Source organism: Odocoileus virginianus, chromosome 19 (assembly GCF_023699985.2).
Source record: "Odocoileus virginianus isolate 20LAN1187 ecotype Illinois chromosome 19, Ovbor_1.2, whole genome shotgun sequence".
Lineage (NCBI taxonomy): Eukaryota > Metazoa > Chordata > Mammalia > Artiodactyla > Cervidae > Odocoileus > Odocoileus virginianus.
The window spans coordinates 27,398,529-27,410,443 of record NC_069692.1 but is presented as its reverse complement, the minus strand read 5'-3'; the positions used below and the strand labels follow the sequence as shown (position 1 = coordinate 27,410,443).

The following is an 11,915-nucleotide window of genomic DNA, read 5'->3' as shown; positions in this document are numbered from 1 at the left end:
TGCTCTTAACTTCCTAAAAACAGGTGCTTGATAAACATACCCCACCCTTCCCCCCATTATCCTCAGGTGCTCAGGAGGGTAACCTCGAATAAATGAAATTCTACAGATAATCCCCAAACCTTATCTAAACTCTTATCTTGGCCAATAGCTTCCTCTTCTGCCTTTTAGCAGAGCTGCTGACAAGAAGCAAATGGACTGTGACAAGCTGGAGTTTTTATCTTTTTATTTCCCTCGAACGCCTCCAGTGGAGCTGTTGAAGAACAATGATGAGGACGAAGAGACCGGTGGCAGGTGGGCAAAGAGGAGAACAAAGCTTGGACGGTTTGAGCTCTGGCCAGTCCAGGAGTTGTCTTAAAGGAGCTGGGGGGACACAGACGACTGAGCAGGGGGAAGAGGAGTGGCGGGAGGGGGAGCAGGCTCCTGCGGAGGGGAGGGGGACTCCACTCCAAGTTTCACAAAACGCCTTTCCCAAGTCGGCACAGTTGCGCTTACAAGACAATGCACTCCCAGCAGTCTTCACTGAGATTTTGAAGATGTGGGCCTCGCTGAATGGAAGGGAAGATCACTTGCCTCCCAAACTTGGTTTTGCTTAAAATCTTCTGTCAGTTGGTACAGCCCCTGGAAAGGCATTGGAGTTTTTACTCTAGCCTCTGCCAAGTGGTGAAGCCAAGGGCGCCCACCCCCCGCCCCCACCCCCGTCTCACTCTAGAGGTAGCCATCAGGCTTTGATGTGTAATTTGAGGCGAGCGATCTTCTGCCGCCCCTTTCTTTTTTCACTGAAAACCACCGTACCGCCACAAAGCTCAAGTTCAGAGTGGGGAGGATGACTCCTCAGCAGCGCCATCTTAGAAGCCAGGGGAACAGTGACTGTCGCTTAAACCTCAGCCCATTGAATCACATCAGCCTTTGCTGTGATGTTTCAACTGTAACATTTCAGACTTGCTTGCGGCAGCTGTTAGGTATTCCTTGCTGAGACCTTGCCTTTGGAGGGCACATAAGATCACCAGCAGAGGAGGACAATGGTGTTTCATTATTCATGGAAACATGCTGCTCGTGTGCTTCAGTTTGAGCTTTTGATGAACAGAAAACGCTCTGAACTTATTTTCCTTTTTGTGAAATCCTGACACAGCATTTCTGGTTTCAAAGGAAGCTGTATAAAAAAGACCAACAGAAAACCCCACAAAATGGGACCACCTTAAAATCAAGTTTACTGGCTAAATGGGATTAAACTAGAGTTGTGTTTTAAAAAAGAATAAACCAGGAAAAAAAAAAACCCAAGTCTTTGCTGCATGGTGCCCACTTCTATCTAAACAGCTCTGAAGTCCAGATGCACGCTGTCACTGGAGCATCTCTGGAGAGAGCGTGGGAAGTTAAAAGTCAGTGTTTTTGATTAATTAATAATCATCCTCAGCTGTGTTGGCAAATGATAAAAACAAATTGTCTGCCTTTAAAGTAAGGGTGGAAGATGTGTGCTTACCCAGAACCGAGGGGGAAGGAGGAAGAGCCCTGTTGGCCTAGTCGGCCCTTGGCTGGTCTGGTGGTGGCTGAACAAAAACGATGCTGTGTGGTCACGAAAACAGTCACAGCTCGGGTGGTCAGTCAGGGAGGTGAGTGAAGGAAGCCAGTGTCTCCAGGGCTACCCAGTTGTCTTCCAGAACAACGCAACTGAGCATTTGCAGGAATAACTATTCCTCCATGTTTGTCATTGTGGGGTTCAAGTCAGCCGGCTCCAGCTGACTGTGTGTGTGTGTGTGTGTGGTGGCTAGATGTGTGGGTGAGGGTGGGGGTGTGTATGTACTGGGATGAGATGAAGTTTCATTGGTAGTTAGAGACGCAAAGGCCCCTCTCCTTTTAAATTTGCCACCTACAAGTTAAACAATGACCCCACGTCATCTTCTCTCGAAGGCTCTGTGGCTGCAGCTGGGTGCCATCTTCCTCCCTCTTTAGCCTGTAGTTCTTCAGCCATGCTTCTCTTACAGGACTTAACATTTGCCTCTTGGTTAACACAGTCATCTTTCCTCAAATGTCATGATGCTTGCCTTTGGGGCAGCACCTGGGACAGATTATTGGCTACAGGAGACATACAACACATCTTAAATACTGGAATGAGTGGAGGAAGGTGGGACTGATGGATGGACCCACGGGATGCTATGTTTACACTGTGGCTCCACTGGTGGAATTTCTATCTTCTCCCATGACTAGGACATTCTCTCCTTCCTCTGTCCCAATTGCCAGAGTCACGATTCAGGTTCTGATTAACTTTTACCTCTTCTTCTCCCATGGTCTGCAAACAATCCTCATTTCCTACCCGCCTCTACTTTAATCCATCCTACATACTCAGTTAGCCTTGATATCCCACCCCAGCCTCTAAACTTTTTATGGCCCCGAATGTCTCACCAAGTCACCCAAACACACTACTCCCAACGATTCAAGAGCCTTCACACACTGTGGATCCAGAATACTGTTTCATTTCTAACTCACATGACCCCTGATGTGTCAAATGTCCGACACGCTATTTCTTTAAAAATTCACTCCATTTCCTACTTTCATCCCTAAAGTAAAAACCCCACTCAGCTTTCAGGGTTCAGCTCTGATGTCACTTCCTCTAAGAAGTTTTTGATTTCACATACTGGATATAACTTCCCTTGTCTTGATCTACTTTGTATTAGACTCTTTATGTGATTGTTCAGGTACTAGATTAGAAGCCCCCAAGGGCAGAAAGGCCAAGTTCATCTTTCTCTTGGAGCTGGCAGCAGAGTGCTGGAAACCAAGAATCCCTCTTGTTGCTGAATTATATTCAGAGAGAACCAGGTGGCCAAGCTCTTGTGCCGGGAGCCTGCAATCTAAGACGGACAGTCAATAAAGTTTGGCTGCAGCTGCTGGCCTGAGAGGCAGGTGCCAGGATAAATGTGGAGAATCCACAGTTCCAACACAATTCTGTATTCACTTATATTGGTTTTCTACAGCATCACAAAAATCACTACCAATTTACCTGCTTGGAACAATACCCATTTATGAGTTCACAGTTAAGTTCTATAAATCAGAAGGCTTAGCACAGCATGCCTGGGCTCTAGGCACAGGGAGACACCATGCTGAAATCAAGGTGTTGACTCTGCTGAGCTCTTGCCTGGAGGTTCTGGGGAAACAGGGCACTTTTAGCACTTTCTTGTTGGTGCTAGAATTTGGTTATAGGACTGAGGTCCCTGTTATGATTAAGTCAGGGCCACTGGGATAATAATCTCCCTTAAGGCCAGTGAAAGTGAAAGTTGCTCAGTCTTGTCTGACTCTTTGCGACCCCATGGACTATGCAGTCCATGGAATTCTCCAGGACAGAATACTGGAGTGGGTAGGCTTTCCCTTCTCCAGGGTATCTTCCCAACCCAGGTATTGAACCCAGGTCTCCTGCATTGCAGGCAGATTCTTTACCAGCTAAGCCACAAGGGAAGCCGCCCTTAAAGTCAACTGTGCTATAAAACATAACCTAATCACATTGAGTAAAATCCAGTATATACAAATAGTGTGCACACAAGAGGGGAGAAAGGAAATCCCTGGGTAATTTTAGAATCTGGCCTATCACATTACCTTAAAAGTAAATTTGAGCTCCTAGTGAGAGTTGGGGCCAAATAAAGTTTGGAGGCAAATGGCAGCTGGAGAGACCACAGTGTATCTTCTGGGGGTACAAGAGGACATCGCAGAGAAAGGGACACAGGAGCTCTCGAAGAGCTGGGAGGGGCCTCGAACTCCTGAAAGAGCCTTGGAGATGCGGGAAGAGGAGGGCTTTCCAGGAAGAGGGTGCGGGGAGTGGGGAGGGAATCAGCGAGGCCAGTGTGGGCGGCCAAAGCCATCCCGCAAGGAAACAGGCTGGGAAGCCCAGGGCAGGGCAGCATTTCTGAGCCCCTCCGTGTGCATCCGCTGCTGGCACGGCCAAGCCCAAGGCACGGGGACCACCTGGTGGGCGTGCGGGAGCGAGTGAGGAGGCCAACTGGGACGAGCGTGCCAGACGCCAGCTGGAGCTGGGCACCCCACAAGACGGCCACGGGGAGAGGGCGGCTAGGGAAGGCAGGGCCTCTGGCTGTTGCGCAGACCTCAGGAGAACTGACGGCGTTAGGGCAGGAATCACAGAATGAGGGTCGCAAGGAACTCTTGCTGTGGATAAAGCAGGAAATGTCTTGAGACCACAGAAGCAGAGCCAAATGCTGGCCCAGGAGGCACAGAGTCTGTGTCCTGGGCCCAGTCTTCGGCTGACTCACCCCGTGGCAGTGGGTGTCTTACTTGCTCTTTCAATACCTTTGTTTCCTGATCTATAAAGTGGAGACTAACAACAGCCCTGTGCTGTTCACTCTAATTAGTGCATAAAGATCACTTTCCTGGCACAGGCCACCAGGAATGTGCCTTTCCCACTCCGGGGCTCTGCATTTGGCCTCTTCTCATGAACTGAGTGGACAATTCTGTGCTAGGGGAGCACAGCGCAGGTTCAGCTTGGCTGGGGACATCCACCCCTGGGTCAGGATGCTTCAGGCCACCTCCAGGCTGGGTCCTGAGCCCAGGGAGTTACTGTTGTGTAGTCTCTAAATCGTGTCTGACTCTTGTGACCCCATGGACTGTATCCCGCTAGGCTCCTCTGTCCATGGGATTTCACAGGCAAGAATGCTGGAGTGGGTTGCCATCTCCTTCTCAGGGGATCTTCCCGACGCGGGGACAGAAGCCACGTCTCCTGCACTGGTAGGCGGATTCTTTGCCACAGAGCCGTCAGGGAAGCCAGAGGAGATTCACATCCAAATCCAGTTCAAATCAGATGACAAGTCTTGCTTAGGAGACTTGCTTTAAGCTGTACCATCATCTCCTGTTAGATTCCATTTTAGAGGCATTCTCCCTGTCTAGAGATTCCAGGGCGGACAAGTCTGTGTAAGTCTCATTTAAACCACCATTCACTTTCAAACTGTCATTCTCTTTGTCAGGTGAAGCCCAAATGTCACTGTTGAAAATTCTGTCCAACTGTGAGGCTACCAAAAAGTCTTCAAAACAAGTCAAGCACCCCATATGCCCCATAGACGTACTCCAGATGGTAGGAGAGGTGGCAGGGGGCATCCATGGGCAAAGTCTATTCCTACAGTGGGTGCAGATCAAGTCTTAAAACACTCAAGGCGACAGCAGGCAGTCATTGACATGTCCTAGAATTTTCTGGCCCCCAAAAAAGCACTTTGAAAGAGCTAGGCTGCCTTTTCAAGGACTTTGGAAAGCAGGCAGAAGTTTGAACTGAGGAGAAACCCAAAGTGAAAGGGTTCGTCCACAGTGGCCACTTCCCAGGAGAAACCAGGACCAACCCCAGCAGAGGAGCGAGGCCGCTGAGGCTGCCTGACTGTGCACCCATCCCCTAGAGCAGGCAAACCCACGGGGTGGGGAGGGCAGGGGGCACTCCTGCCTGCTGGCATCAGGGGCTCCTTCAGTCCAGGGCAGGGAGATCCTCCTGTGATACACACATCATGTGATCTGAAGGTCTCCAACGCTGACAGATGTCCCCTCAGGACTGGGTCTTCTTCATGTGGGGCCCCAGCCAAGCCAGGCAGCTGGGCAGTCAGGTTCCAACATGAGACTGCTCGCTGGGACACACCCCCCACCCCCACTCCGAGGACAGACCCAGGCCTGCAGGTTATCCTCAGAAACAGGGCTCAGTCTGGATCAGGTGCAGAATAATCTGGAGTTTTCAGGTAGATAGATCTGTTTTGATCCAGTCTCCTGCAGAGTCTTGAGGAATCTTTGGTGACAACCACAGCTTATCAGGGATCTTCCTCTAGTCTCTGTCCAACCTGGAAGTGCTGGCATTTTTCCAAAACTGCACAATGTCCGGCCATATCTTCAATTTCAAGTGGCTTTGTCTGCCATAATTCTTGGTGCCTAATTTAGTTTCCGAACACACTACGTTTAACACACTGAACTCCATCCTGTCTCTGCTCTGTGAATAGCAGGAAGGAAATGGCAACCCACTCCACTACTCTTGCCTGGAAAATCCCATGCACAGAGGAGCCTGGTAGGCTACAGTCCATGGGGTCGCAAAGAGTCGGACACGCCTGAACGACTTCACTCACAGCCCTTAAGAAAGGTCCTTCTGCAGCATCTGGTTTATTGCCTTGCTTGCTTGACTTGCTTGACTCAAGGACTGGTTTATAGGAAAGAATATTCCCAGTAACTCCACCGCTAGGGGCTGAGGGACTTGGAAGAAGTTACTGTGTGGTTTTGGACCTCACTTTCCTCATCTAGATAGTGAGGAAGCTGGACTATATCAGATCTAAGGTGCACTGGGGCCCTAATACCTCATCATCTGTGATCTAACCATCCTGGGCTCCCCTGGGGGGCTTCAGTTATTCATTCAACTCATTTTCATTCACGAATATCATGTGACAACTTCTATGCTAGACCTGTTTTTTTGTGGGGGCTGTTTCAGACTGAAGAGTAAATTTGGCTTCTATCATTCCATACTGGTCAGAAGCAGAAGCCTCAGCAAATGTGTTTTTTTGTTTTTTTGGGGGGTTTTTTTTTGCCACACCATTCGGCATGATGGATCCTAGTTCCTCAACCAGGGATCAAACCCTTGCCTCCCTACAGTGGAAGCACAGAGTCTTAACTGCTGGACCGCTAAGCAAGTCCCCCAGCAAACATTTTTTAATCATATAATCCAATCCCCCTAGCCAAGTGTAGAACCTGCATCCCCATCAGATTTACATTTGTAAATGTTACACACAGGTACTTGGGAATATGTACAGCAAATATTAGTTATATTATTACTAGTAGTAAGAAGAAAGCTTAATTCCTTTCCTCATTTCTACATTAAAACATGGATTAAACAGAAGTCAAAATATTTCCTTCTTGCCATTCAGGGCATTATCCGTGTACTCTACAGGTCCAGAGCAGAAGGTCTCAGAAGTCCAGCTCTGTAGACTTTCAAGACTGATTGAAACAGATATCCAAGATACTTGGTATGGGTAACATTATATATTTAGTTCTAAAATACGAGTCAGAAATAGGAGATTGACAATCTGTGGCTGATATTAACTGAGGTTCTATAAAAATTGTTATTTAAAAATAAAGTTATGTTATCCAGCAAAGCCACTCCTGTACATGTATCTGGAGAAAACTATAATTAAAAAAGATATATGCACCCCAATATTCATAGCAGCACTATTCACAATAGCCAAGACACAGAAACAACCCTACTGTCTATTAATAGATGACGGGTTTAACAAGATGCAGTGTGTGTGTGTGTGTGTGTGTGTGTGTGTGTGTGTACACATATATATATGATGGAATACTACTCAGCCATAAGAACAAATGAAATTTTGCCACTTGCAGCAGCATGAATGGACCTAGAGTTTATCATGCTAAGTGAAGTAAGTCAGAAAAAGAAAGACAAATACCATATGATGTCACTTATATGTGGAATCTAAAATATGACACAAATGAACTTATGTGTAGAAACAGACTCACAGACATAAGACAACAAACTCACAGTTACAAAGGGGAAAGGAGGAGGAGGGATAAATTAGAGGAGTTTGGGATTAGCAGCTACAAACGACTATATATAAAATAGATAAACCACAAGGACCTGTGTACAGCACAGGGAACTATATTCAGTATCCTATAATAAACCATAATGGAAGAGAAAAAAATTGAGTTCAAAAAATTGCATTCCTTGGTCCTGTTTGGCAAAACTCCTATTATCTTTTCCCTTTCCCTTGGCCAGGCCTTATTTAAATGTCAAAAGGGTCCCATAAATACTAAAAGCATTCTCAGCACCATACCAGGCAATGTGGGTGAACATAAACGATCTCTGAATACAAATGTCCCTCTTGAGTTTAGCTGTATCGCTTTCCTGCCTGTGTCATGGGTGAGATGCATGGGCGGGCTTTAACCCCTGGCACCAGGATTCGGCCCACATTGCCTGAGACTTGAGACCTGACTCACTCCTTTCTTCAACCAGCCCGCTCAGCCCGGCTTTCGTGCTTGGCTCCCACGGCAGCAGCAGAGAGGCAGCACGGGCAGGTCAGGCTGGAGAAAGGTGCTGCAGAGACCGCGGCAGCTGTGGAGGTTGGGGTGTTAGTCACTTTCACTCGGGCCCTGCTGCACCGGCTGCTGCAGGCTCCCCCTATGCTGCCGGCAGAGGGTCCATGCAGAAAACCAGCAGGAAATAGAATGGTCAGCAGAGAGCGTAAGAAAGAAACCTATCCTTTCTCAGACAGGAGCTTTTATTTCCACCCTGGTCCACAGCTTCAAAGGGCAGCTGCCTCACAGGGAGTGTTTGCATGTTTGAAGTTAGAAGACCGTTTCTTGGTCTCTGAAACCGAGTTCGAGAAGGCCTGGTTCCCAGCAGCTGTGGCGCCCCTCTCCCCACTCTGCTCCGCGGTCCAGCTATCCTGGTCGACCCTCTGGGAAGGAGATGTGGCCAAGAAACACCAGACCTGGCCTCAACTTGGATAATTCTGCAAACCTTTGTAGGAGGACAGATTGCACAAGGCTGCATGGGTGAGGTGGAAGGAAGAAAAAGGGAAGAGCGTTTTCTGCTTATGACTGGGACCCTGTTATTCATTGGCTTGGGTGTTTCAGCTGAGTTCTGTGGATTAGGAGCCGAGTCATGTCAGCACTAGAAACCTCCCGGGTCTCAGTCATATGTGCTACCCCACCTCTTCCCCGCAGCCCAGACCATTCCTCTCAGAGAACCCTCCCTGTTTCGCGCTTTCACAGGGCGAAGCTGTTCTGAGTCTTGGGGTCACACCCAGCTCACATGTCCCAACAGAAGCTGAGGAAAGGTCTGGGGTCCTTCTCTGTGGCCTCCATCTTCAGCCCTGCCCTGCTTCCGGAGGTGGGCAGGAAAGAGGCCTCCCGGTGGGAGCTGCCCTGTGTCCGGCCATTGTGGAACGTCTGTCCTGCTGGTTTGGCTCAGCAGAGGGCTGTTGGGCACCCAAAAAGCCAACAAGGCTGTGTAATGTGGGAGACAGTGAGGGCCACGTTCCCACACTGCAAGTCATGATGACACCGGTAAAACAGGCTGGTGGGCGGGGGAAAGTGAAAGGAAAAGAATAGGGGGAAGAGAAACCAAAGTGAGGCACACAGAAGGATCGAGCAAGAGTGGAGGCCAAGGCACAGAGGCCGGGAAACGGGACAGGCCTGGGAGAGAGTCCGGGAGAGGCAAGGCGAGAGTGTGGGTGGGAGCAGAGAGACTGGACCAAGAAAAACACAATTAGACATGAAGGGAAGATGTGGTCATTTGTTTGAGGAAATGGCAGGTGATCTGCTAACACGTATACCAACAGAGGGGGTTGGAGGCCTGGTCCAAGGATGCCCCTGGGTGTATCACCTTCAAAGCCCCAAATATAGGACAGATCAGCCCTGGCAATGCAGTCTACATCTCTGCTTGCTCAAGGCCTACCTCCCGCCAGGCAGAAAGGGCCTGTGAGACACTCAGGAGAAAGGAAAGAGGATGTAAGCTGAGGGAAAGGATGGGGGAGATCCATCTGTGGGAGATCCACAGAGATGCAGTCACAGCCCTTCCGTGAGTTCATCCCCAGGCAGACCTGCCCCCAGGCTTGCGGGCGATGCAAAGAAAGAGAAGCAATGGCTTTCAGCCTCAAGAAATTCACAGTCTGAGAGAAGGAACAAGATGTACATATGCAAAGCAATGAACAGCAGCATTATTATGGGGACTGCTCAGATGAACATAGTAAAGAATATTGGTTGAAAGGAACAAAGAATAAGATAATCAAAGAAATGAACTACAGAAAGGCTTTCTTGACAGTGTTCCTAACGTGAAACTTTTTTAAATGCAGGAATTAAGTGAAATGATGTTGGCTGAACTGGATAGAACATTTTAAACTGGGCCAAGAAGGTGACCTGGGCTTGACTATAGCATAGCACAGGCTCCGAGTCAAAGCAAAGAGCAGGAGGCACAACTGCTCAATCCGGTCTTCCAGGTGAGTTGGATCTACCTGACCTGATAGTCAACTCAATAGTCAACATTTCAAAACACTGGTGCCCTAGGAGTCATGCTGTTGTTCAGTCACTAAGTCATGTCAGATTCTTTGCGACCCCATGGACTGGAGCCTGCCCAGCTCCTCTGTCCACGGAGTTCTGCCGGCAAGAATACTGGAGTGGGTGGCCTCTTCCTTCTCCAGGGGATCTTCCTGGATCAGCGACCAAACCCGTGTCTCTTGTGTCTCCTGCGTTGGCAGGCAGATTCTTTACCATTGAGCTGCCAGGGAGGCCCATCCTAGGAGCCATATTTAGCATTAAAAGACATTAAGGAAAGACTGTTGAGATGACCCCAGAGGAAGCCATCTTTCCAGCATGGAAGCAAGACGTGCCCTAGTCTGAGACAGATGCTGGAAGACAACTTGAGATCAAGTGTATAACTGAGACTGGGGGGAGACCCAGTAGGTGGGTTGTACATGTGTGAGTTAAAGACGCAAGGGCATTTAATTTGTGACTGAGAAAAAAGGATAGTGAAGGTAGTGATAATTACAACGAACATTTACTGAGTGCAAACTACATGTCAGGTGCTGACCTAAACACTGTACATGCATGACTTTACATGATCCTCACTACCACCAATGAGGGGTTTTTAACTACTATTATTATTTACATTTTATATGTGAGGAAACTCATACACAGAGAGATCAAGCAATTACACAACAGAGGTTAGCCCAGGACTCTAAATTCCACAACCTTCTCTCTCTGCAGCCATGGAAAATTCAGAGTCTCTGTTTCCTCATCTGTAAGCATTTGCTATCTAACCTGCTTGTAGATGATGAAGCCTCAATCAGGACACTGGCTGTGGTGTCACTCTGAGACTGTTAGCATTATTAGGAAGGCCATGCTTTTTCCAAGAATGCTAAATGTATGCTCACTTTCTCATGTTAATACCACAAAGCCTTGAAGAAGTTTATAGACACTCGTCAAATAAAAAAACCTCCTCTGTGTTCACAATGGACAATAATGCCAGGTGAATCCTGTCTAAAGAGGTGAAAGGTCTCTTTCTGATACCCCTTTACCATTCTTACAACGCTTGGGGGCTGTGACTTTTTTTTTTTTTAATTAATTTTTATTGGAGTATGGTTGCCTTACAGTGTTATGTTAGTTTTCACTGTACAGCAAAAGTGAATCAGCAATATGTATACATACATCCCCTCTTTTCTGGATTTCCTTCCCCTTTAGGTCAGCACAGAGCACTGAGCAGGGTTTCCTGAGTAAGGTCTCCTTAGTCGCCTGTTTTACACATAGGATCAATAGCGGATGGGACTCCTGTTTCTTATGAAAAATTTCACACTGAGAACAGCCAGGCTTTTGTCCTGGGCAAGAGTGTCTCCCACGAGGCCCAACCAGAGGACCACGCCATCTTAGAAATCAGGTTTTGAGTCTGAGAGGCAGCAGATAGAGAAGCAGATAGCAAATACATCTGTTTTTACAAGAGCCTGTTGTTCTCTGTACTAACTGCTATAAAAACGACTTGAAACTAGCCACATATTAGTTTTGGTTCTCGTGACTAAATCAAGGAATGGCATGATGGTGCTGTGTCATTAGAAATGAAACCAGTTCTTAAACAAGAGAATAGGGCCGACATTTTAATAACCTGAACGATTTCATAGAAAAATCAAAGCTGAAACTTCTACACCCCAGCTCTGAACACCTGCTGCTTAAGTTTGGTTCTGAACCAGTGAAACTTCTTTCTTGCGATGAAGACACGAGATGGGCCCTGACTTGCCCAACACTTGACGGTCAGGGAAGCCTTCCTTCCATCTGCTATTCTGCTAGGCTCAAACGTGGGCTCGATCTTGGCTTCTACAGGAAGGACTGTATTTGGCACTTTGAGAAAATAGAAAAAGTACCTCATAGCTAATTTTTTCAAATATGTGACCTTATATATATAT

The 11,915-nt window shown here is 47.8% G+C and overlaps 1 protein-coding gene across 5 annotated transcripts in view; it reads right to left on the bottom strand.

Annotated features, from left to right (window-relative positions):
• ATG5 (autophagy related 5) overlaps window positions 1–11,915 on the bottom strand; it is a 195,133-nt gene that overhangs the window by 49,464 nt on the left and 133,754 nt on the right. The window contains exon 9 of one of the 5 annotated variants that reach the window (XM_070450032.1): window positions 207–618. The exons of 3 other annotated variants lie outside the window; for them this stretch is intronic. In XM_070450032.1, the coding sequence (XP_070306133.1) occupies window positions 590–618 (29 nt within the window). In that variant the 3' untranslated portion in view covers window positions 207–589. Of the gene's footprint in view, window positions 1–206; window positions 619–11,541; window positions 11,851–11,915 lie in introns of those variants that run through there. One more of the 5 variants, XM_070450031.1, reaches the window with a different exon arrangement.